Here is a 26821-nt window from a genome sequence, read left to right as displayed (position 1 = left end):
CTCCAGAAATACACTCTGCTCTTTGTGTTGCTGGTCATCTTTTTTTTTTTTTGTGTGTGTGCATGTGTGAATATGCACGGGTCGGTTCTCAGCGCACAGAGTGATTGATGGTTGTTCTCTTCTACCTGTTTACCAGTGTTTGGATGTGATTGGCTGGGTGCGAGGCAGTAATAAAAGGCTGGCTGGGCAATAACAGGGATTGTTCAATCCCAAGAAGCACACCTGTCCGGTGCCAGAGCTATACACACACACACACACACACACACAGCCTGTGAGACATTCCCACTGTGCTCCATTTCACATTCCAGTCCTCTGACAGCATGTCTGCTTTTATATGATCACATTTAAGGTTTACAAAAACGTAAATGACACCTTTTGGTTTGAAGGACTTGTTTGTTTTTGTTTGACACTGTCCGCCATTTGGAGAAAAAACCCTCACGATTTTTCAGATGGTTAATGGTCGTCACTGTTACACAGCCCTCCAGGCAGATCAATCTGTAGCTCTATCACTGCGTCTATATTGATTCCCTTATTATTATTATTATTATTATTATTATTATTATTTTTTCTTTTAAGATTACATTTTATGTCATCTGTGAAGGTTTATGGCCCTTCATTAGGTCATACACAGAAATTATATGCAGACCGATGGGGAAACTGGAGAGTGCACACCAATCATAAACTACAAATTAAATGCACAATTTCACATTATGGCCTCAAGCTCAATTGCTTTTGACTCTTTTAGTGCAGAGTGCAAGTTTGAATTACATTACATAATGACATGGAGGGCAAAACGACACACTTTGTCACGTAGAACAAAGTGACCATGACAAGTTGAATCAACATTTGTGCTTGAACCATGTATGAGTCTTAAGGCTTCAGCAGTTACATCATGCTTGTCAAAATGCCGGCCACAGGACCGATAAAGCTGCAAACAGATGGTAAGTCATGCGTCCGGCTCACAGGAATGTTCTTGTCATGGCGGTGGGGCATCAAGGTCTCCTCAGGAATGTCACCTGCTCAGCTCTAGTCAGCATGACTGTTTGACTCATACATGGACGTATTGACCATGCAAGGCTCTGCTGCCAGTATGGATCATGACTCATTGACCTCATATAGCCTCACAGATCAAGAATGGACAGAGGGGACACCTGTTTGATCATTTAGGTTAGTGGTTGCCTCCCTCTTTGTCTTGTGACTTCTTGAAACACATCTATGCCTTATCACAAAAAGACATATGTTGACATGTCTGAAGAGTGATTGTTCATTCTCACTTTGTTTCATTGAAAACTTAATTGAGGCCTGAATGGGTACAACTAGGCTGTAATTCACAAAATATAGATTGCTTCTGTTAATCATCCTGCTTTGTTTAGAATGTAATTTAGTTTGTTTTAAAGAATAAGGCTGCCAGTACTCTATATTGTTGGTACTGTTTGCAAAGCTCATGAGAAGACCAACACAAATGATGTATTAGTTCGTGTTTTCATACTTTCTGACTTCCCCAAGCCCCTTGGTTCTTAAAATGGGTCCCAAATATATACTCGTTTTTTTTAAAGGCTCAGTAATTTCCTGAAATAGCTGGACACTGTAGTTTGTAGCAAAGATTACTGAAATAGTCGTGAATTGTGGGTCTATTCTCAGCAGTCTTGGTGCGCTAGCGTTATATGGCATTATGGCAGAAGGATGGTGTGTGTGTGTGAGATTGACTTAAACGACCTACAGTTCTCACATTCTTCATAATGAAGAAATCCACCCGTGTGTTTTTAATAGTTATGGACAACAATGAAAGTCTTATCAAACACAGGAAAAAGCTATTCTCAGGCTTTGGCTACACAGGCAATACTTGTTAGTAAGATACATTTATAGTTGTTTTTGGTCTTGGTACCTAAATGTGGTATCATTGTAGCAAGAATTTTGATATGAATGCTTGCACATCCTTCCTGACTTTAGGGATTAACCGTAAATGGAGTGGAAGAACAAACTGACCATTCATGGATTCCGACACAGTGAGTAAAGAGTCGGCAAAGGACAATGACTTATTCAACAGCTATTTCATGACTGTTGAATAAGCAATGTACTGAAATTATACATCAGGAATGTAAAATATGGTATATAACAATAATAATAATACCATATCTGATCCCTTACTTACCCGTTCACTGAACTTTTATCCTTGGGAGATGTTTCTTTTTGTTTTTTACTGACACCGACTTGTAATGGAAGTGGAATCGCAATAATAACACTGCTATGTTCTTCCAACTCAATTGTGATTCCAATTCAAGCACAATGACTAATGGAACACAAGAACGCGAGCGCCTTGAATTGATTGTTCTCACACAGATTGTCATTTGGCATCGACCCTCTTGCATTGTCCCAAATCGTCTTTGTTCATTTTGTTTGTTTCCTGCGGCCTTGAGGAAGAATTTACTTTTGTTTGACGAAATGCAGCCGCGAGGCTGAGCATTTACGAGGAAACAATTTGGTGTCGATCCAAATCTTTTTTGTAAGAAGGAAGAGATTAACGTGTTGCCAAATTCCTCGTCATTCTTCCCATAGTTTGTCAGAGGAATCCGCATTTTCCTTCAGCTAACACTGAGTTCATCTCTCCCACCATCTGCGTAATCCTTTCAGATTGGGTCCATGACATCACCGGGTGATAACAACATGAGAGCCGTCGGCTTCTTTGGGAAAAGTCTTAAATAGTTTGGGCCAGAAATCATAACAAAGTTTAAGGGATTTGGAAAGATTTTGCAGTGATGTAGCAACGATTCTTCTCTGTCAGATCTTTTTCCTTTATGATGCATGAGAGCATTGGGTCCTGGTTTCCAATGCTTATAGTAAAAGGATAGAGCTGGTCATGCTCGGCCCATTAACTCAGAGCAGAAGTTCGTCTAGGGTCCTTTGTGAATGGAACCCCCCCCCCCCCCCCCCCCCCCCAAGTCACCCATAGGGTCTTGTTCACAGCAGAAACGACTGCTGCATCTGTTTCTCCTTCATTTACAGCCAGTTTGGAAGTTTAAGTTGTTTTTAAATTCAATCTTTTGCCCGCAAATGGTTAAATTGCCAGTTTACATCATGTGATTCAGTTTCACTTCTTCGTTTTGTAAACTCCTATATTATGCAACTGTTTTGCAGATTCCTCGAACCATTCAGCAGGGATTTTTGGTGTCTGTAGAGACGATGATGGAATAAGTGGAACTGAAACAGCACGGTCAGAATTAGTCACAGAAATAAGCCACGGTCTGAACTTATTGAGTATAGCCTCGTTTATCCAAGCCATCTGAACTGAGGGCTTAGCTGCAAAGGAATAATGGATTAAAGATGGAGAGGACAGGGCAAGAATATGTCAACTGAATCCTTTGTGACAGATATTGCATGCACTCACTGTCAAGAGCCCTTGTGTGTCCAAAAGTGTTTTGCTTTTTACATAAGCTAATGCACTGATGTCAAAAGAAGTTTCATAGGGAAACAAAATAATGTACATATTCCCATAGACTGGTTCTCGCTACGCCATGTTTCTACTAATTGAACAGTTGCTAAGATTTCTGTGCCAGCAGTTGGTCGGCTCTCTGTCGCTCTTTTCTTTGTCACTCCTATCGTTTGAAACGAATGACTGCGACTCAATTTGTCTTATGGTGTCATTGCGGGTGTGTAGGCGCAGAAAATGTGTCAGGTGTTTTACACCATGCATGGAGATCCTATTTAAACCAATGACTGCATGTCCTGAGCAGGGGGCTAAACGAGGCTATGACCCTAAATGAAGAGTCGTTGTTCAGCACTTACAAAGGTATTTGCCATCATGCAGGGCCCTGAACTGTGACTCCAAAGTGAGGTATTACTCTTATCACTGGCATGAAGTCAGCTCACTTGCATATGTGCCTCAACAGCTGTTGATTAGACCGTTAAGGGTCTAACTTGGACTGAGTGTATGCACGTGGATTCTTGTCTGATTAGTCGCATGCATGGCTGTGTTGAGCGTTTGCCGTCTCTGTGAACTGCAACATGTGGCCTCTTGACCTCAAGGTTAAACTTTGTGGCCTTGCCCCTGTAAGGCAGAAGGCTGGGCATGCGTTGCCTCTTCATGCTTGCCATAATGAGCGCACTTTAGGTAGCTTGTTCATGTGTCACGTTTATTTAAGGGCCTGTACATCTTAATCAGTATTCTGTTTCAGATGTGCAGCTGTGACCAAACTGCCATTATGAGATCTGACATGCGGCAGGTTCCTTTGGATGTACTTTTTTTACAGCAGCACAGATATGACATCAGTTTTCTGACAGCTCGTACCTTTTTAAAAAACGATGTAAAACTGTTTCAACATAACAATCTAAGAATAGAAATACGTAGCAGCACAGACAGCTTTTTAGTGACAGCCTGTGAGGTCACTGTACACAAAGCATATCAGACTATATTTGTCAAAATGAGACAATTGACAAACTGTGGCAATATATTTTGGCCAGTTTCCCCAATATGTTTAAACAATATGTTAAAAAATATGAGCTTGTATTCACGCTACTGTAAATGAAGATGCTACTTTTTTAGATGGTTAGATTTGTGATGATTTAATTGGAAATTATTCCCATTTCTTTGCATTTGTTTTGAGTATATACAACTCTGTTAAAAGCCTTTCCTCTCATCAAGGCCAGACTGTGATGTACAGTATCTTCACACTGCACATCTTCATGACTGAACTCTGGGGGGACAGGCATTTGTCATTCTCACTGTAAACTATGGTCTCTGAAATGATTTCTTATCCTTCTTCTCTAAGGTACAGGAAATCTTGAGGATTTGTAGAAGCATTTTTAAAGATTTATTTGGCCATTTTGCCTTTATTGGATAGGTCACAGTCAAAATATAGGACAGTAAATGGAGGGGAAAGGGAGAGGAGGTATGACATGCAACAAAGGTTCCTGGCTGTAAAAGATCATGAGGCATTCCCTCAGTATTTGGTATGTATCCTAAACTCTAAGCCACCAAAATACAGTACCGGTAGATCATATTCTAAGAAAGCCATAAACTTGCACCTATAATAGTAACAAATTCCCACTGGGTAAAAGCTGTCAAAGAAGTGGTGTGACTGCTTATCAGCTGGAGAGACATTTTGAAAAAATCCACCTGCAAAACGACTGTTGGTTGGTTAAAGATAACAATCATCAGAGAGGAGGTACTAAACCATTTTCATCCAGCGGCAGTGGAGCAGACTGCAGTAAATATTAGCCTTAATGGTGCAAAAACATCAAGAACTGCAGAGGAGGGGGAGGCTTTGGATCGAAGCTACTAGAATTCCAACAATGTTCCAGTTCAGACCTAACACCAGGAGCTTTTCTGTATGTGTGTGTGTGTGTGTGTGTGTGTGTGTGTGTGTATTGCTTTCATGGGCCGCTGGAATGGAACGATGTAAGACCAAGTGGTAACCGTGGAATTTTCTCTTCATCTGCTTTAAGCTTTCCTTAACCACCGCTGATGCTTCCAAAGACGCCATCTCTAGATGATAACAAAAAGACTAACGAGCTGAGCGAAATATTCTAACTTAAACTAATCTTAGCTTCTCCAGCACACCTACGCACAGACGGACACGTATACATACACACACAACTTAAGGCTCAAAGTATTCAAACCCTTATAAGGTAAAATCGCAGGTCGGTTTTGAGTGAATCTGTTTTGCAGCGTCCCGGCGAACTTTGGTATTTGCGGCTGGGAAAAGCATCAAGTATGCAGAAAGGACATCCTTCAGTGTTTGTTTTCTCTGCTTCCCTGTATGCATCCTGTGGTTCTGACTGACTGGCTGCTGGCATTACGTAAAAGCCAGACTCCGTGCTTATATATTTTTTTCCACCTTAGTTTTTGGTAAATGATTCAGCAGAGCCTGACTAAATGAATGTTTTCAGAGCCTGGTTATGAGTATAAACATCTTTCCATTTTTTTTGGCCTGACGTGCTGATAGTTCCACATTTGTGGTTTGTCTATGTGTGTATATTGCACATTTCAGGCTACGTGACATTTTATGCGTACACGTGCCATTTTTCTAAGCATTTGCAGATTCTGCTATTTTTTTATAAAGTATTGATTAATATGTATCTGCGTGTATACCTATGTGATGTGATGTGTTGTGTTTGTGTGTGTGTGTGAGTCTGTGTCAGTGTTAGTGCATACCTGAGCTCCCAGCTATGTAGTTAATCATGTCCACCTATGGTTATTCAATAAACCTCAATACAAATGGCGACTCACACCACAGCTATCCCACAATGCCCCCTTCTCCTCTTTTTATCACCAACTAGTAATTATGTGCTCCAGTGAGAGGCATGCAACTCGCTCACACACACACACACACACACACACACACACACACACACACACACACACACACACACACACACACACACACACACACACACACACACACACACACACACACACACACACACACACACACACACACACACACACACACACACACACACACACACACACACACACACACGGGGACAAGCACTCTGCTTGATTAGCAAACCTAATGAATCGCCTTGCTCTGTATTCCAAGAACATTCCATAAAGCAGAGGGCCATATAATTGCTTTTTACCTACAGAACTGCAACAAGCATTACCGCACAACTGCTGCCATCTCCTCCTCTTCATTATACCTCATCTGCATCCACCACAACGCGCACCTCATACCTCAACCGGCCTCTTCCTGCTTTTGGACCTACAAATAAAACCACTCTCTGATGCCAAATAAACTTGCTAGACTTTGTTTTTATGCTGTCATTGAATAAAGGGATTTCCTGTATTGTTGTAATGGTTGTCTGTAGTATAAAACCACAGGATTATCATCCAACTCTGGCTGAAGAAGCAAAACAATGAGCTAAAAGCTGCAGACTGTATAGTTGAGTCTCACCGCTCTCATAAATCCTCCATATAAAACCATAGACAGCAGTTTCCAGTTAACAAGCTCTGAGAAGCCAAGTGTTTGCTTCCTGTCCAGCATGAAACGGCAAAGAGATCAAACTAGCCAAAAAGCTACCAAACAAAACAATTTTTCTCTGTAGTTTGCAAAGACTAAAACCGATTTAAAACATTGCAAAATGTGGACTTATATTCTTCATGCGTCAGAAACTGAATTCAACTGGATAGTCAAGTTGCACTGTTACATTTGTGATTCAGTAATTGTTTGCCAACAAATGAACGGGGATATTAAGTTGATCATCTCTGGTGCTTAAAAAAACTACTCAAATGCACAAGTTGAGCTCCGTCAGGGATTTTAGATTTCACAGTTTACAATGTCAGATTATTGATTTGATGATTACAACATCTTCCCTCACTAAAAGTCAAAGAGCATGCTATACATGCAGTAGTAGGTAATCATGCATCAGCGCCCCTAAATTGCAAAGGTTGTGGTTGTCTGGCTGATAATGGTACAGCAAATCAACTGTAACAAAGTGTTGCACAGTACCTTAATGCATACTGACAGACAACAGGATAGGAATATAGGACCATACATTTTAATCTACTGTCCAGATGTAATTACCACTCATGTTGCTCACTCATGTGCAGTCAGGACAAGTGCAACAGTTTAACTTGGATTTGATTTTATTATCAGATTTATCTAAAGTTCATCTTGCATCCTAAGGTGTACACTGCTTAACATGTGGTGGGCACATTCAATGAATACATTCTTATTTTTTTTTCTAAAATAGTCCTATGTGCGGTTTAAATTTGTGAGATTATCGAATTTGAGCTGGCACAATTGCCTTATAATTCTCATGCAGATAGGTTCAGTGTGTGTGTGTGTGTGTGTGTGTGTGTGCATTTCTTGAACATACTCTGGTTTACGTTTGGTTTTTACACCAACAGTATAATCTGCACACTGGATTGAAAACACGCTAGCATAGGAAAACATGTTGTTTTCACTCACAAGTGGAGCCACAGTCAAGTTTGCACATCATGCATTCTTTGTTAACTTAAGTTTCCATGTTGAAGCAAAGGCTCTGCCGGGGGCTATTTTCCTACCAGCTTCACTCACCCAATGAGGTCACACCATCCAGAATCTCGAGAATGTCAAGAATGGCGAGGTTTTAAGAGCTTCTGAACAGCACTATAGGTTATCAGATGGAAGGGGCCTGATTGAGAGGGGAGGTCGAAATGTGATCCATTTCTATAACGGTGAAATGAAGAAGGGGGGAGGGAGTGGCACGCTTACTTCACCTTATAGCTGCTTTTCTCATCTGTGATCCACCTATAGCAGATGCCAGGACTTCACTTCAACACTACTTCATTTACATTGTTGTTTTTAATCTGATGTGGACACCTTTTTAGATGATTACATTATCTAGATACTAAGGGCTGAATTCTAAACTAAAGTCTTAATTTGTCAGACAGGGAATGTCCTAATTTAACCTTCAAATCAGTTAAAGATTAAATTGGATTACTTATGAGATCAAAATCAGTCTGAAACTGCACAAGTGAACCAGTTTGTAACAAAGCCAAATGCTGGTGTTTTGTGTTTATTTATTTTTTTAGGTGAAATGTATAATTTGGGCTCAGTCTGTCTAATTCCATACAAACACCTTTTGTAAACTGAGCATTTGATTGAAGTGCAGCCCCAGTGTCAGCTAATGGATCCTTGTTTTTCTGTGCACAAACAGTCCCACTGTTTGTGCACCATACAGTAGGGCAGCAACTAACAGTTATTTAAAGACAAAAATGATAATCAATTTTATTTTTTTTGCCCATCGCCTCATTGATTAAACGACCAATCGTTTCAGGCCTACCATGCAGCACACAGAATATTTGTCACATTGTTTAAACTGTCTTGTGATTCTTTTGGAGGTTTAGTCTTCCCGTTTCTGATTCATCTATTTATTCATAAAAGGATCGGTATGCAACACAAAACACTGAGTCCAAGGAATGTCTCCTCTTCCAAAGTAAAGTGTCTAATACAGCAGAACCTTTCATCACTAAAAATAAGCAGGTCCGTACTGAATACACAATGCCGGATGAATTAGGCATTTAATTGTTTTTTATCTTTGAGGGTTTATTATCTATAATGTATTCTAATCATTATGAAACCTGCCCAGTTATTCCTGAAAGATAACCAGACGGTGAGAGGATTGCGGGGGGGGGGGGGGGGGGGCTTTTGCCGGGGCTCAGACGGAGATGCTTGCTATTCCCTCAAGTGTCTGGAAAGTGTGCCGTTTCCATTACAGTCTGTCTCATTTCGCTGTAGCAGTGGTGATGTTTTTGCATGGAGGCCCGAGGGTAAGAGGCCTTGTGAGTCCAGGCCTCAGCAGTGCGACGTATGCGCGGGAGTTGCTGTGGCCCTCCTAGACACACACACATGGGTTACATGTGCAGTTTGAAAGACTTGAACGGGCCTGACTGCTGGCAGCCTGGTATCACTGACGGGAAAGTTATCAATTAACAGTGAAGTGTGCTTTAAAGGGATCTGCATGTGTTATGCTAAGTGAAAAAAGAACCAGAACAATCTCCGCCATTTTTATTCAGCATTTTGTCGACTAATTCATCCTCAAGTACCTGTAGTCACAATGATAACATCCATACTATTAAGCTGCCCCACTGGAGACTGACATGTATTATTACATGTATAATAATCCACTTAAGGCAACTATTCAGGTATTGAATATCAACTGTAGTAAAACTGTCTGTACGGTAAAAACGTAAAAGTAACTACTTTAATCCTCCCACTATAACATCATGATTATACTCAATGGAATCACCTGTTACTTTATTGACGCAGAGTAAAACTGTCAGATGGTTTGGTCTGCGTGGTGTATCTAAAAGAATCATTAAATCATTTATGAGTTCAGTGGTCTCAGCTGTTTGTTACCATCGGGACACATGGGAAATAACTAATGAGTTGTTGAATTTGTTGTGTGCCACAAAACAGTAATCTGTGGTGTCTTAGAACCGTCCTCCTCTCAACACCAGAGACAACTGATGTTGCTTCCACAACCCTTGGACTACTCTTGCGTTGTGATTTAATGCTGCCAAAGTAACTTGTGAAAGTACTGATTCTGAACAAATCCGATTTAGAAATTACCCGACAATTGTTGTCTACAGCTAAAGTTGATTTTGCTGTCCTTAGACAAGCTACTGTGAAGATTTGAAAGCCAATTATATAAGCAAGCAAAGAATAAAGATACCAGCGATCCTGAGCGACCATGCCAGAATATGTCAGCCAGTGTGCATATAACAACCAAAATGTTTCAGTCATCTTGTCTTTTCTCATATGCGTGTGCTTCTCTGTGAATGAGGTCTGCTAAATTTTTCTAACACATCATCATCCAAAGTTAGCTCTCACTGGGGCGACTGGGGCTCAGTCCTTCAATCAGAGGATCGGCGGTTCTCCACTAGTCCATGTCAGAGTGATGTATGATGTACTGCATTGCATGATGTATTGCATGATGGTGTGAATGTTGGATAGTCCTGACGGGCAGGTTGCACCTTGCATGGTAGCCCCTGCCATCAGTGTATGAATGGGAGTGAATGATGACATGTAATGTTAAAGCACTTTGAGTGGTCGGAAGACTAGAAAAGCGCTATACAAGTACAGTCCATTTTCCATTTACCATTCACTGCTAAATCCCTGCAGTATGGTTAATTCCACATGGTTCTCTTCTAATACACTTTAAAGGCAGATTCCTGGATTCAGCCCTGCTGGTTAACATTAGCACCTGACCTCTTGTTTCATGCTGGAAAGGAGGAAAAACATCTTTCTGGGAAAGCCCTTCATTAACATTTATGGGAAACCTTTTGGCCCATCTTGTTCTTTTTCCCTTTCAAGATTAAAACACACAACCCTTTTCCTCATTTTTCCATACTAGCCCCTCCCATACATCTAACTTCACATGGCTGTTTTGGGAAATCCCTCATAATGGGCAGTTAGTCTGTACTTTGCCTGGCAAACTCAGCTTTTTTCCCCTTTGGGAAGAAGTCCATTGCATTCTTTGGAAATCGTGGGTGTAACCGTGTGGTATGATGGTGTTTTCTTTCTGCATAACGCACTGGGTTTCCATGCTGTTTTTAGTATTCTGGACAGAGTGAGCAACCACTGGAATAACTCAACAATGAAAAGAATGCAGGTATGAAAATATATAAACAGATTTTTTACAATCTAGAACGTCTGCGTGACTTATTTTTTCCCGCAGATATTCAGAATGTCAACAGCTTAAACAAAACAGTATCAGAGCACATGGTGGGAGGAATTTTTGAGGGACGAGCCGTTGTCAGTCACACTCCTCATATCCAGTCAAAAATGCTCAGACTCTGACTCTCCTTATCCTCCCTCCTCATTTCTGTGGCTTTCCTGACCTCTTAGCCGGGGGTTCCTCTTCCTTTGAGCAAGCCGGCACTATATACTAAGCGTACTCCCTGCGTGGGAGGGAAGAGAAAGTGGGGAAAGCCTTCAAGAAGAACTTAAATATGACTCACCTAAAGTCTCCGCCTCCTTTCGTGACCCTTCCTGTAGGTCTGTACTCCCTGCTTTACAATGCACTAAAAGCACTAAACAGGAAAAAGCCACGGAAGGTAAGGCTCCGGGCAGTATAGACAAATCCTTGCGGAGTGTGTTTGGTTGGACATTCCGTTCTCTGGCACACCTTGGGCCTCACAAATGTTGAAACAGCTTAAATATGTTGGAGCTCTGGGTATTTTTACTCTGACTTTCCAGGGGCCTCAACCCGTGGAACAAAAACAAACACAATGGGGATTCCTACTGGAATCGTCTCAATTGAATCATCTTTGGTACACGTCACACGTGTGCCAAGTTTTGATTCTCAAAGGGTAATGAGAGTCTGTTAACCACAGCTCTCGGAAAGCCTGACAAGTCATCGGAAATGACTTCTCGTGACAGTTGTCGCACATTCAACTTTCCATTCAACTGCTCGTTCCCTTTGTCAATCCTAAACCATATGTACTTCTACAAAACCTTCCTGGCAGATGTCTACCGAAGCATATTACCACCTTACATCAGTTCATCCTGTTTCCGAATGTCAATCAGTTCAGTCTGACTTGATTGTTCAACAAAAGCTTCTGGAAATGTCAGGCAGCCCACACTTTCTTCTCAGCTCCGTAAACCACCAACATACCACTGCATTTGCAAGTTTTAGCTTCATTAAAGTGTTGTTTCTCCCTAATTACTGTACACATGTCATTGTCTTGTGTGGGTGTTCCTCATGTGAATCAAGAAGTTTTCATTTGATTTGATTTTCAGACTGTAAAATTCTATTATTTGATATTGCATCTCTAATACAACAGAGATGATGGAATATTGTGTTTTGGACTCACAGAATTATAAAAATGTATTTGAAAAGTGCAACAGCAGCTTGTTTTTCTAGAGACGGTGTTCCTGTTTCTCAGGATAATCCACTGAACACATCAACAGTTTTAACAGAGACTCTTCTTTTTTTTGGTAGAAAGTAGTTCCAATGAAACACTGAGCTCTGTAGATTATCCACAGAAACCAGGATGTTGTTTCTGGAAAGAAATGTTGCTTTTCATTTTTTATGTATTTTTTTGAGCACCAAAAACACAAAGCCATCTTCTCCATTGTATTGTATTGGTACCTGTGGCAACATATGTATTTTTGTAATTTTAGTAAACTCATCCTTACAAATCATGTTTACTTTACATCTTTGCTGACATTTATATATTATTTTGATTTTTGAATGTTTTCTGCCACTTTCCAGACATCCTTAGGCTTCCATTCATTTCTATAAAGTAATACAATAGACAGGTGATTGCTTTGAAAAGGCCTAACAAACACATACTTGATGTTCACTATAATGGATCACACAATACAAGTAAGTTTCAATACATTTTCTGATTAAAGATTTTCATATTCTTTAGAAATAAATAAAAACAAAACAATGGATGACCTGAGTGGTTGGAAAACACACTTGCATTTTCAAAAAGTGGTTTGGCATAGCATAGCATAGTTTGCAAGGTGCTTAGTTGTGATGTAAAGTGGACATGATTTGTAGTAAAAAAAGAAACAACCCGTTTTGTCTTCTCCTGCGAACACTACAGTATTATGGCCCTCTGCTCACACACACACTTTAGACTTAGCACATGAGATCCCAGCCTTGACTCGAGATGTGGGTGGTCCTGTGTCTGTCATCCCAGGTAGGCCAAAGGTGGTGGTGAGAAGGGTTTCCCACTCGGGTTTCCCTCGAGGAAAAAAAAAGAAGAAAGGCCATACAGCATCTTTTTCTCTGTATGTTGCTCTCAATATGGCTTGCTATAATGTTGAAATATAACTTTTCACTGATTTGGCCGTTAGTGTTTTATTGCTTTTGGATAATAACATCAGTTAAACGGTTCAAGTTAACCTAAGCTTATCAGAAGAGCTGAGGAGCTTTATAACCCCTCTTAAAATGTTAGAGGACAGTTGAATGACCTTTAACCATCTTGCACTCACAGTGCGAACGTTAGGCCTCCGATCTTTGGAATATTTTATGTCTAGGGCACAGGAAATCTTGGTTGTGAAAGCTTTTTATTAGTGTTGCTTGTCGGTGATCTAGAAGAGAGTGACCTGGACGGTAATGCGAGCTGTTCGTCTTGAGTACAAACAAACATTGCTGATCTCCAACCAGCCGGCATTGCAGCAATGCTTGTGGAAGTTGGCAATTTATTTTTTCACCCCGCAAAAAAAGCAATTCAGCATGAATTCTTGGTTGTGAGTGTAATGTGTAGTAAATCTTCCCTGCTGGGGAAGCTACAGTTTTATATAGTGTTGTGATGTTTGGTAAGATATTATTATTATTTATCAGACCAATGCAGCCAGGGAAGGGTAAACTGTAATTCTCCATGAGGTAGGTCAGTTTATTGGCTTTTCCCTCTTGTTTGGGTATAGACGTCCAGTCTGTGGGGGTCAAACCCAATAAACAGAGGAGTCGGTGCCAAGTGGAGATGTATTTACCAAAGCCCCCTCTGTTTTTCCCCACGGTGGAGGCTCACATCCATTCGAAAGCAACAGCCTCCATCTTTTTGCTTTCCAACAGTTCCTAGCCTGCAGCTCTTCTGTATTTGTGGAGCCATCACAGTGAGAGGTAGGCAGCAGACACATTCTTTACAGCCCTGCTGATTGGAGCGAGCTCTTTATTAGCTCTGGGAGAGACTCATATTTCTGTTTATTTTTGCAGTGCTCTGCTTGTGTGTCTCTATGTGAGTGTGCACTGTGATCAGCAAGGTGTTACAGTACTAGATAATACTGAAGTCACTCCTCCTTTATGGAGGAAGTTTCTCAATACTTTCTCTTGACATTGTCTTCCTCTTTCACTATTGCTGCATATTTGACAGTTACTTCTAATTCCAGATGTATTTGCTGTCCTTCACAGAAATGTGCGGGGTCGTCTTTACTGATAAGATGATCTTAGCGGTTAAGAGTGTTCTCTTAGAGTGATTCTACAAGCCTTATTCAACAGAGGTACTCCATAATCTGTAATAATTTCTAAGAACCTCTGCAGTTACAAAGCTTATCAGTAACAGTGTACAAGGATGTGTAAAAGGTTTGATTATCATCTCGGCTTTAAAATGCATTAGAAAATGGGACCTAGGTCATTGAGGCTTTAGTCATATGGAGGTAGATAGTTTTATTGTTTTTTTTAATATGTATCACCCAAGGACCCAAATTGAAACCCATGTTTATGATGAAATTAGTCGCTAATGAACAGCCACGAGATCATTAATACAAAACTAATTATGGAAAAGTCTTTATTTCTCTTTAATGAATCTCTAGACAGCCACTCATCCACACTTTTTTACATGAAGGGTGCTGTCGCCTTTCTCATCTCTCTGAAATGCAATTACCTCTCACACATACCGTGCTTTTAGAAGCTGAAGACACCCCATTTAACAATCGGATAATGCCCTGCACTTTTCCTTTGTTCCTCACAATCTTTTCAAGTGATTTGTGTAATCTTGGCCATACTGCTATCCTTCACCATTCAGACGGCTGTAAATGTGTCCAAGTAGGACTATAGTGTGGCATTTTCCTCCTCGGAGCCCTGATATCCTGGGAGCCCCAAGTGAAGGCGGTCCGACAGTGCAGTCAGTCTGGCTGAAACAGTTCTTTTACTGAGGCAGCCTGCCAGACCCTTGTGGTCGATGTGGTGCAAGGGTCTCCAGATCTGCTACTGTTAGCTGTGCACGCCTTCACATTGACCTACTTCTCAACATTAATGTAATCCTAAAGCTGATGGGTGGATTGCAGGGGGGAAAGATGTCATGGCTTGGTTAACCACAGGTATGTTCCGACATACACCAAGGATTTGTTTGGATAACACAAGGACAGGCCATGGAGGGTTTGTTTTCTCTTGGCTGCCACTAAATGAGATGTTGTCATTTCATTCTTTCGTTACAGGCTGTGAGAGTCCAAACCTTTGCAGTTAGTTCCCTTTAGGAATGCAACGTTTGACCACCATGACAGCATCAGACTGGGCCCTTTATTCCATGCCTGCACCTACCCGTGTGACTCACGTATGAGTGCTTAGTGTATCCTTTGTGATTACTGTTCCGGCAAGAGTGACTGAAAAGAAATCATTAGGTACTCATTTCCGATAAGAAAACTTCACACTTTCAGATTTTTTTCTGTGTGCATTTTCCATGTGTTTAGTGTGTGCATGTGTGGCTGTGCAATTGAGAGTAAGATTTGAATCTAAGCTTCTGTAGATTTTCTCCCTTATGGCAGCCATTTATTCAGTCCTTCAGACACTTGCCCCTGGCAAACCTTTGGCACCTTTAATGGCACTTGCTCCTCTTAGCTAACAAAGGTAAACCCTTAATACCTTGTGCATAAGATATATATGAAATTTGTGCCTTTGTGGCAAATTCCATTTGGTCGATTGCCCTGAAATACAGCCATTATTCCTACTCTGTATTCCACTGGTCTTTGAACTATCCTCTGCATTAGGCCTCTGCTACAGTATCTGCTATGATCATCATCTGTGTCCTGGATGTCCAGCCAAACCCTTAGCTATGACGCACAAGACTCCCTGTTCCAACTTGTGCCCATGTGTCAATAAAAGCAAGTCATTTTTGGTCCTTGTTTTTAAACACAACAAACGTGAAGTCCATTAATTTAAAGTGCTATGTTTACGTATTTTCCTAGCCTCAAAGCTGCAATCATTTTTATATTAACAATAGATCAAATAACTTTGTGTACTGTGAAAGGAGTGGCTTAGTGATGACGAGAATTATCGCTTGACTCTGCAGTTAATCTCAGCTTTATGGATACGGCCAACAACTTTACTGTTTTGGATTACTCTCGCTCTCATCAACCCCATTTCAGCCGCAGCAGGCAGTTGTTTTCAACGAAAAAGCTCTCATAAACTCCACCAGCTCAACGCCAAACAGCAGACAAAGTTAGCAACTGCCTTGTGAAGATAGGATCCCCCAGGAGATTGTGGAGACCAAAACAGAGCTAAAAGGAGAGTGATTTCTTGAACTTTTCTTTGCCAGGTTGCCAGAAACACAACTCCAGATGCTAACGTTGTACCATGTCTGCTGAATGTAGATAGGCCAGTGGTTCCCAACATTTTTAGACCATGGCACCCCTTCGGAGGGCATGCTTTCTCCTGCCACCCAACCCCCAATATAACTCACTGCTTAACATCCTCTTTGTTGTCTTAACCAACCAAGCTGCCTGGCATTATATGCCATTGATTTCATGTGATTTGTTAATTCACAAACTGCAGCTGATAAGTGTCATTTAAAGAGGTTGACCTCCTTGCATGTGAGGCTTGGAGGAATGCTGTGTCCCCATTATGTTGGAGCGTGGGACTCTGTTGCCTGGTGTAGGGAGGCTAGGATGACCTTCAGGAATGCTTTTGTTGTGTACTCTATTGCCTCTCCAAATGCACCGTGCTCTATCAGACTGATGGTCCTTTTTAGCAGAATGTGATATCAACGGGTACCATGGGCGAGAGAATGGAGAAGGGGTCCATAAAAAGCCCCAAATGAAAGGCTGTTCTCTCTGCTCCGTCTCCCCTGTCCTGTGCTGGAACGGCAGGAATGTGTCAGGCAGACCTGCTGGATCCCGGAGCCTTCAGCCCTTAATGAATTTTAAAAGGCCTTTTTCATTCAAAGTAGGCTGCTAGCTAACAGCATGTTGCCTGGCCAAACACTCGGGGGGAAAAGGAGGAGAATGGAGAGAAGAGGAGAGGAGCATAGACGGTTGGGGGGGGGGGGGGGGGGGAGAGGAGAAGGAGGTGCTGGCAAAGTGAGTTGGCACCTAGGCAGGGTGGGGTATTGGATGTCCCTCATGGTGAGAGATAATAGGCCACTCTGCATTAGAAGCCACTGTAGGAGCATTCTTGACCCTGCCACGAGGGTCTAAAGAGAATAGAGGGAATGTGAGAAACAACGAAAGAATGAAAGTCGGTGAAGGAGGAGTGGAGAAAAGGGCCAGAGAGTGAGAAGACAGAAGACAGTGCATTTTGACAAAAACGAAACTTGAAATTTCCAACCCGATGAAGCAGTTGTTTGTCATTTTAGGAAAAATGCTTATTGCTTTCTTGCCTGGAGTTAGGTGAAAATATTGATGCCATTCTTAGTTCTGTACGGTAAACATGATTCTACAGACAGTCAGTCAATGGTTAGCTTAGCTTTTCTCAAAGACCGGGAAATGGGAAACCACTAGCGGTATATACCATACAGTCAGGAAATTGCTATCAATCAGCTTAAAGGAACAGTGTGTTAGGGGGATCTATTGGTAGAAATGGAATATGCCATTATTAATATGTTTTCTTTAATGTATAATCGCCTGAAAATAAGAATCGTGTTTTCATTACCTTAGAATGACCCTTTTATTTACCTCATACAAAGTGGATCTCACGGAACCGGCCGCCAAGTTTCTATTGTAGCCCAGAATGGACAAACCAAACACTGGCTATAGATAGGGCCCTGCATATGTTTGTGTTTTTGCATCGGCCACCGTGGTTCTCCTACACGCTTGGCACAAGGAAATAGTTTCAGTTGGTTGCAATATGCAACCTCACCGCAAGATGCCCCCAAATCTTGCACACTGCACCTTAAACAGTATATTGACCTTTTGTCTCAACGATAATGAGTGCCATAACTTCCACAAACCAGAAAGTCAGGTATGTCTTTGTCAATACTCAGACATACCTGACTTAGTGATTGATAGACCTCAAACTGGTAACTGTACCCAGATGATAGATTTACTCGTCTGTAAATGCAATATGACACATTAACTTCATTCTTAATCTTCTGCAATTAGCATTGTGTCTGTGGGAAGCTGTTTAGGACTTGCAGTGTCATGCTAATTGTTTTGTCTGTCATGGTTACAGCACTTAATACTCTGCCACAACCTATAGCAAAACTCCTGAACAAGCATTCATTTCATTAGAATGATGAAGATGGCTAAATAAGAAGAAAGGAGACTGAAATGTCATTTACAGCTTAATTGTAGAAAGTTGTTTGAGAATGGTGTGATCCATCAATTCAGCTATTGTCTAATTTACAAATGTGTGTTGATGACTTGAAATGAATGAACAATGAAAAACTGATTAAAAAATGTTTTGTCTCCACAAATAACATTTTGAGATATCAATGATTGTGGTGGGTCATGTCAGAACAAAATCCTAACTTTACCTTGAAGTGGATGTGTGATTGCAGGAAAAATGCGCACTCCTGCCAACTATGCACAACAAGTATATAGGTTAGCTGCTTCAACAAATCTGTGTTTCTGCTACAACATGCTGATGGCAGCATCAAAATGTGCTGTAAACTACATGAAGAAGGTGTGTGATGGAGTCAGGGGGGGTTTCTTGGCTTACGTCAGGCCTGATGTTGCCAGCTGAGCCAGTAGCTGCTTAGCTGTAGGTGCATCCCTTTATGGCAGCTGTAGTCTTTGAATACTTTCAGTACAAACAAGATCCGCTCCAATAAGTCTCAAGCCAACGAGACAATTTGGGATGAAATGCAGCGATATGTAGTGTTTCTGTTAAACCTGTGCAAGACCTGAGTCCAAATCCCCATTCGGTTGCTTGGGACTTTGAATGCATGCTTTAGAAAGCAAAATGGACACATTCCCTTTCGATAAAATATATTTGCTGATTTCCCTTGGTGCTACTACTCGGAACATAAATCCTGTGGCCAAGAAGTGCCTTAAATCCAGTACAGCCCATGCTAACCTATCCAATTTTTGATTTTGGCACATGGCCCAAAGATAGCTGGGGGTGCTGCTATGTGGAGCTGGTTCTCAGCAACTGCCTCCAGTCTGTACCTGCAAAACTTCTGGAAGGCATAGTAAATGGGTCAGATTCAGCTCACACTCTGTTGGAATAGACTGGCTGATACTGTCATTGGCTCTAAAGCAATTGATTGATTATACTCAAGGTCTGCTTTGTGAACATTTAAGTTGGGTGGTTATTCTAATAGTTCTAGTGTCTTTTTGTAGTCCGTATTCATGATATTTGTGCAACATTACATTTTTTGTGTGTATTAAATCTCTTAACCAAAATCAAGAGTTCCATTTTTTTGGGGGGATCTATGTGGAAAGACAGCCTAATTGATGTTCTTTACCACACAAGCACACAGCAGACAGAGCAGATATCACACTGTTTATGTATAGACACCATTACATGTCACATAGTGAGGAGGGAGCCTAAACACCAATTGGGTCACATCACCTCCAGTGATGTCAGAGGAAATGCCAGAGAGCTGAGGTAAAGAGCTGGTTCATAGAGTCCTACAGATTCCTGGGCAGACGACCACTGTGATAGTAGAGGCTACAGACAGAAGAAGAAAGGAAAAAGCTGTGGCTGATAACTGTTGTGGAGGCACAGCATGTATAATAATCGGTCTTGTTGGGAAAGGTGTTTTCTCTTATATGTGTTTTGGTTATATACTCGATATGATCTGGAAAGGGTATTAAACATAAGTTCCCTGCTCTCCAGTTTGGTTGTGCAAATGCAGCCTCGCTGATGTCACAGACACGCAGACGAGGTCATCATTCCATTAAGTGTTTGAACTGACTGAGTTTGTGTCACAAATGATAAATCAGTGATTCAGCAGGGATAACCTGGCTGGGACCAACTGAGATTACACAGTAATGGGATGATGAACAAACATCAAAAGCACTCTCTCGCAAAGTTCTCTCTCAATCATCTGGATTGTTTACTTCCTCAGAATCTGACTCAACCTTTTATTTGCCACCCAACATACCTAGAAACCAAACTAAATTAATAGCAGAGAGTTCCTTGGCGGTGCCTTTGCTTGCACATACAAAAGATGAGGGGGATGAACGGTTACCTATGCGTAATATGCTGCTGTTACTGTCACATTTTTTAAGAAACCACTTACAAATTTGTGAACCCATTGGAAGGACACTGTGTTCTTCCTGATTAATTGAAGTAGAAAGATGTGCAGGATTTCTGCAGAACAGATGAAACATAGAGGAGGAAAGTTGTACTTTGGGAATTCACTTTCTGTTTTCTGGAAAACGAGTGTTATTGTGGTTGTGGGCCATTGAGTCATAAGGTCATTTACAGAACCAGTCATGCAAACAAACAGCTTTAAACATGTTGTTATTGAATATACACTCAGTAGCCGGATTATTAATGTATGTACACCTAGCTAAAACTAATGCAGTCTTATACAACAGCCCTGCCTCATTTCTGAGGATGCAGTTTGTGGTGCTGTTGAACTATATTGCGTTATAACGTTATTTGGCCTACTCTCATTGATATACATGGGGTGGACCAAATGGTAGAAACACCTTTAGCTCGGAGTACCTACTGAACTGGCTACTGAGCGTATCATGCCATTACATATTCATTTGTGCAAAAGCAAAGGACAGTTGTCTTTTCATGTGTGCGCATTCAGGCCTTTATCAAGGAAGTGCATGACAGTCTACCTGGATGACCTCATGGTTCGGCTGTCGACAAATGAGGAGAAGCAGAAGCATTGTGTTCGGCAAAAAACACTGTGAGCAGGCTGAGGTCATAGTGAGATAGGGCTTGTGGAAACACTGATGCACTCGCTAACATGGCTGGCCTTGGAAATTAGTCCCGCAGGAACCCCAAAAACAGGATGGTAAAATCACACTGGGCGGTCAGACAGGAGAACAGAACAGCCAAAGTTCAGCCAAAAGAAAAGACCTGCTCTTCGCTCAGGTTTTAAGTTAAGAGATGACATGCAGGTGAAATGTGGTTGGCCCCTCATTTTCCATCCCGGGAATGCATTTCATTATGTATGTTAATGTTATCCGGGATGCAGCCATGCTTTCACTTCCACAATATAAATATGTGAAAGACGGATGACCCAGAACATGAGGACAGGAAGATGCTTTTTTCCGAGTTGATGTTGGTCCTTCAGCGTACCTATTTTCCACAGCCACTGCCATGTAAAAGTTTAAAAAGTACTTTCTCCAAAATGACATCATTTCGTGGTTCGTTAAAATGATGTCATAGCAACCTGTTGGAGAGAGGTTTTGTTTCATTGTGCTCAATCATATGGATACTGCTAAACACTGTGCTGTAAAGGAATCCAGTAAATGTCCTCAAACTGATTTTCATCATGTTTAGAGATGTCTAATTAGAACTAGACCGTATCATTATATTCCCAAAGATAGGAAATGCTGATGGTTTGTACCATTTGGTGGTGTAGTGTAATGTACATCATCACCGTTCAGTCTTTTGTTTTAATTTCAGCAGATGTTTTAAGTGTATATCTTGTTTTTGTCCTTTCAGACGGACGCAATGAACAAAGCTCTGAAGGATTTGAATCTGAACATTGTGGAAATGACTGATGAGAACGCCACACTGGATGGAGGAGATGTGCTTTTTACAGGTACAACTGTCTCCTCAATCATTGTATTTTGTTGAACACCTAAAACATCTGCACCATCAAACAGCCTTCCACATATGAAAGATTTTACAAAGAAAAAGTAGCTGTCACCCTCACAAAAGGTGGAACATTGTAACTCTTGGGTTTGTATAAATTCATAGAAGGGATATCATATTGTTGCATAAAATAGTAGGAAAGCGCTATAATAACGTCCAAGCGTACTTTACTTTAGCAGTGTTTCGACAGTTGTAAGTTTATTCAGGGACAGAAATGAAATATATACGTGAATATATAGATGAAACTATGAAGAAGAAGACCTATGGATTATACATCTAGTTTGAGAGGTGGCACCATGTCGACTGTCAGTTTGCAAATGTGGATACATGCAAGTCTGAAATTTACTGCCTTAGGGTCACTGTGATATCATTATGAAATACATCCTTGGGTTTTATCCCCTGCACTGCATAGTAACCTTAACTGCAAGTCAAATCCTAAAATACAATTTGGCTTAAAAATATGTGTGGGTGGTGGAAGGAGAGATGTGTGTCATGGTGATAAAGTCTCCTACAGCTGCCATTAAAGGTTATCTGAATAGACCTGTTATTTTATATTTCAAGCCAGCACTTTAAAAAAGAATTCGACACACAGACCAAAGTAAAGGGTACAACTTCAAAACTACCATGAGCATACTAATGCAACAAAAAACACACAAAATAAATAGCTTTATAGCTCATATACTTTATCTTAATCAGATACTACTCATTTAGTATTTAACATAACACCCCTCAATAACAATCAACATAATGGAGATTTTGCCAGATCTTGTAAACTTGTAAACTGTAAAGTTGGTACTGCGAGTGGAACTAGGGAAAGGCCATGGGGTCGTTAAAGGTCTTTTCACATTATGATGGCAAATCAACATTTCCTCCGACACGGTTCGCACAAATCTTTGTTTCTTTTCAAAGCTTTGGTGCTTTTAGTCTGATTTACTGCATGGCATGCTTTTAATGTTCAGATAAGTATGATTCTTTTTGCATAAACCTGTACAATAAAGCTCTCATTCGTGACTGGCTTTAAAAAAAACAACGCGTTTTTCCACCCTGCTTCAATGATTGAGGTCAGTAATGACGTGGGCTCTACTTTAGATATTTCCCTGCGCGGCCATTAACAAATGCAGAAATTCTCATACCATTCCAGGAAATATTTGAATGCAGCAACAAAAGGTACATACATGTTTTGGATTGGCTTCCAGCTATCTGTTAAAAAACGTATAACAGATGCTTTGTGTTGTGGTTGCCTTTGCCTCATCCGTTATTCTTGCATCTCAAGACACCTAATGTGTTATTTCTAACATGATACAATTTACAAATTTCACTCTGGATTCAAAACATGGTAACGGACAAACATTCCTCTGTGCGGCCTCAATGACCTGGTTCCTCAGAACACTGAGCAGCATTTCCCCTGACTTTCCCCTGAATACTGCATGGTCAAATAGAATCAACAAGACTACAGGCTCTCACCACGGGCCTCTTCTTTCTATGGCATTAGGTGATACAATTTGGTAAGGGCAGAAAATCATGGGCACAGTCGTATGTTGAGTAAATATGTGGGTCAGAGTCTTCTACACTGCGCAGGCCTCAAGGAAAAAGTATAGTACACTTAATTGGGTTTCTAGACGCTGGCTCCGTGCGCTCGTTCCTTCCAGCTGAAATCGGTTTCACATGGCAGGGCTAGAAACATTTCCTGTTGGCAGGGCCCCGGCTAATGGCTCATTTTGTAAAGTTTCAACAGCTATGTTATAGGAGCCCATCCCTGAGCTCAGTGTGCTGCTGCTGCAGCCTCGCCAGGCTTTCAGGCCTCTGTCTGCTTATGCCCCACCGTACTGACCACAGTTGGCCTTTCTCACAAGCATGCATAAAGTACACACTGTGGTGACTGCAGTGTTCCCCTAATGTTGCTCAACAGGCTCGCTGTATTGCTGCTGTTCAAGATTTTTAGACTTTATCACTGTAGATTTAACAGATTTCAGAAGTTTCTGTATGTTGTATATATGTTTATACTCCAGATATTATAATAATCATTGCTTTATAATGCTTTCTTAGTTCCTTATACTCGAGGTATTTTTTTTAAATGCTTTTGTATGGTCACATTACCTTGTGTATCTTTTTAGATTGATTTTTTTAGATAGTAATTGATCAATGTACTTATTTATAATTAATTCCATATAGTTTTTTGAGCTTAAAGCCTTTAATTGTTCTGAGTTCTATTGTGTATGTGTCTGTTGATCTGTGGCGAGCTGCTGAATTAAATTGTCCGAACAGGTATAGAGACAATTGGATTGGATTGAATTAAGTAAGTTAAATTGAATTGATATTATATTTATATATATATATACTTCAGTGGCATCTACATCTTTTTTCAGGTCGAGAGTTCTTTGTGGGCCTTTCCAAACGGACCAATCAGAGAGGAGCAGAGATTCTAGCAGATGCCTTTAAGGTGAGTTTAAATGTTGCAATGGTGTAAAAAGTGGCAGTATCACAATTATATTATTTAAGTATTTCTACTTTGTTGTGTAGCCCCACTGAAGCTGAGTACTCTGAGATTATTGATGGATGCATCTGTGAAGCGTCTCAATGGCTGTTAATCGTTAGCTTCCACCTGTAGGTCCAGGCAAACCTCTGCCACCTCTGTATACAGTGGTGAAGCAAGCATTAGATGGCACTAATTAAAAAGGTGATTTGGTAACTGGAAACACCTGCCTCATTAATTATTTTAATCATCATCATCAATCAATACCTGCATTCAAAGCCATGATTTACCTGATAAGTAAATACCGTCTGCCTTTGAATTAATTAACTTGTATCTCCTTTGTTGTCAATTTTGTAATTGGTGGCAAAAAAAACAAGTCTTTTAAGGAATGAATCACCCTTTAAATTGGAGAAATGTGACATCATTTATGTACTGTGCTGTCAGTTTAACTAATTTAAGGGAGAAGCACTGATGAGTGAGGCGATATTCTATATTTTACTTATTGTAAACAAATATCAAGTACCAAAACCATCAATAAATGGATCCTCCACTAACTACTGAGGTATTGCCTGTGTACCCAGAGCCTGATGAGGCATATTACTCCGTGCTAAAGATTTTCATTGTTATTCAAAAACTTAATCTTAAAGTCAGTGACACCTAGTACACAGAGTTCTCTCGTTATGATACTACACTAGAACTATTCTGTCCGCCAACCATAAATACCCGCCAGCGTACCAAATTGGCTACTGTTTAGGTAACATTAGCAAAAAACTACAGTACCCAGCCTTTTATGGATTTATGTCTTCTGTAGGAACAAATAAGCTTGAAGCTGTTTGCCAAAGTCAAGAACGAGAAGTCCGAAAGTATTGAAACACGCTTTGTTGGTTTTGGTCTTCTCATGAGATTGCCGGCCTTATTCTTAAAGTAAAAGGCAACAGTAAGTGTATAAGCCTGGTCTATGTCTTCCCTGTTGCTGTCAATGATTTAGTATTTCACCAATCTTTTTTTTCTTTCCCCGACTACTTTCTGACTAAGGCCTGACCTTGATAGACCATAGTTGAGCTCAAAAATCACCAAAGGAACTATTCCAAACCTTGCTGCAACAACAGATTCAGACTGAAAGAATTTAGGCATGCAGCCTAGAAACAGGGTCATGGTGTGGGTCACAAACACTGACTGATTCTATCTGTCTTGTTTACTGTTATTGTAATGTGAAGGAGTTTCATACTGCAGATTTATACGCATTGCTTTTGGATTTGCTCTGAGAGACTCTGACAAAAGAGGAAAGCTGGCTTACTCACAAGTTCGGGGGTGGGTCAAGGCGTTAAGAGTTCAACACATTACGGTAACCTAAATGGCCTTATTGCTGTGCTTCCTTCTTCCAGTCTGTATCTGATTTCAATTCCTCATTATGGATTCCTCTGTGTTTTCTGTTATCTTTGATAAAACAGGACTTAATGATGCGTCACTGGTAAATGACACTAGGAAAAATCACTTGAGCGTCCATTATTGTTTTTTCCGTTTTTTATCAGATTGATTCCTCCTATCATGTTTTTTTTTTCCTATCATTATCAAATTAAGGGTCACTTTGTTGCCAGGTTTGTTTATCACTCAACAACTGTGTACAGATGTCGAAGCTCTTTTCTTCATGGTCCTTGAAGAGGTTAAAGCAGATGGTGCTTTTGATTGAATGAGTTTGTTCGGGAAGAATAATAGAGGCCAAACCACTTCTTTTCATCTGCATTTAGAGGTGGTGGCTCCAAATTTACCAATAAAACAAAAATATGAACACTGTGACGTCAACAGTGAAGCTCAGTCTGCTGTGCTTCTGGGTTGGTCAATGGGTCTTTTCAGATCACAACATAGCAGCAAACCAGGCTGTTAGTGCAGATGAAAAGCAACTCAGTCTCTCTCTTTACTCTCTTTATAAGAAAAGTATGACTCGTACTTCTAATTTCGAACTGCAACTTCCTGTTTATGGATAAGGAGGGAAGGAAGTTCAGATTCATAATTCCCATGTGTCCTTTTGTATCTTCTTAACAAGTGCCAAGGAAAGATTTCAGGAAAACGTTGGATGGAGGAATTTAAGTTTTTGGCATGATGAACTGCCAAATGCTATTCTGTTCAATCACAATAACTGTTTAAATGAATCATAGCGCTTTAATTTGAGCTAATGATGCAATACAAATATTAACTTGAAAAGTGTTAACCTATACTTGAATGAAAAATGTCACAAAAGAGTGTAACTATGGACAATGTACACAATACTTCCAGTACCTCATAGGGTTTTATGAAGCTACGAGCTATAAAAAACAATTCAGAACACATTATGTGATTAAGAAAACACATGGATGTCAGTTCCTAAGCACAAACCTAAATTTATAAGCTTATATAAATGTATTCATGTATATTCAGGAAGGAAAGGTCTTGGAATTTTGAAGTCTCACATAATTCAAATTAAAGCTT

The 26821-nt window shown here is 40.6% G+C and overlaps 1 protein-coding gene across 2 annotated transcripts in view; it reads left to right on the top strand.

The window, feature by feature from the left end:
* ddah1 (dimethylarginine dimethylaminohydrolase 1) overlaps positions 1 to 26821 on the top strand; it is a 71328-nt gene that overhangs the window by 30175 nt on the left and 14332 nt on the right. For both annotated transcript variants that reach the window (XM_079157246.1, XM_079157245.1), the window contains 2 exons: positions 21730 to 21829; positions 24249 to 24322. In XM_079157246.1, coding sequence (XP_079013372.1) covers positions 21730 to 21829; positions 24249 to 24322 — 174 coding nt within the window. The remainder of the gene's footprint in view (positions 1 to 21729; positions 21830 to 24248; positions 24323 to 26821) is intronic.

This window comes from Pholis gunnellus (genome assembly GCF_910591455.1).
Source record: "Pholis gunnellus genome assembly, chromosome: 4".
NCBI lineage: Eukaryota > Metazoa > Chordata > Actinopteri > Perciformes > Pholidae > Pholis > Pholis gunnellus.
Note: the sequence above shows the minus strand (reverse complement) of the source record. Positions and strands in the feature narration are given on the sequence as shown.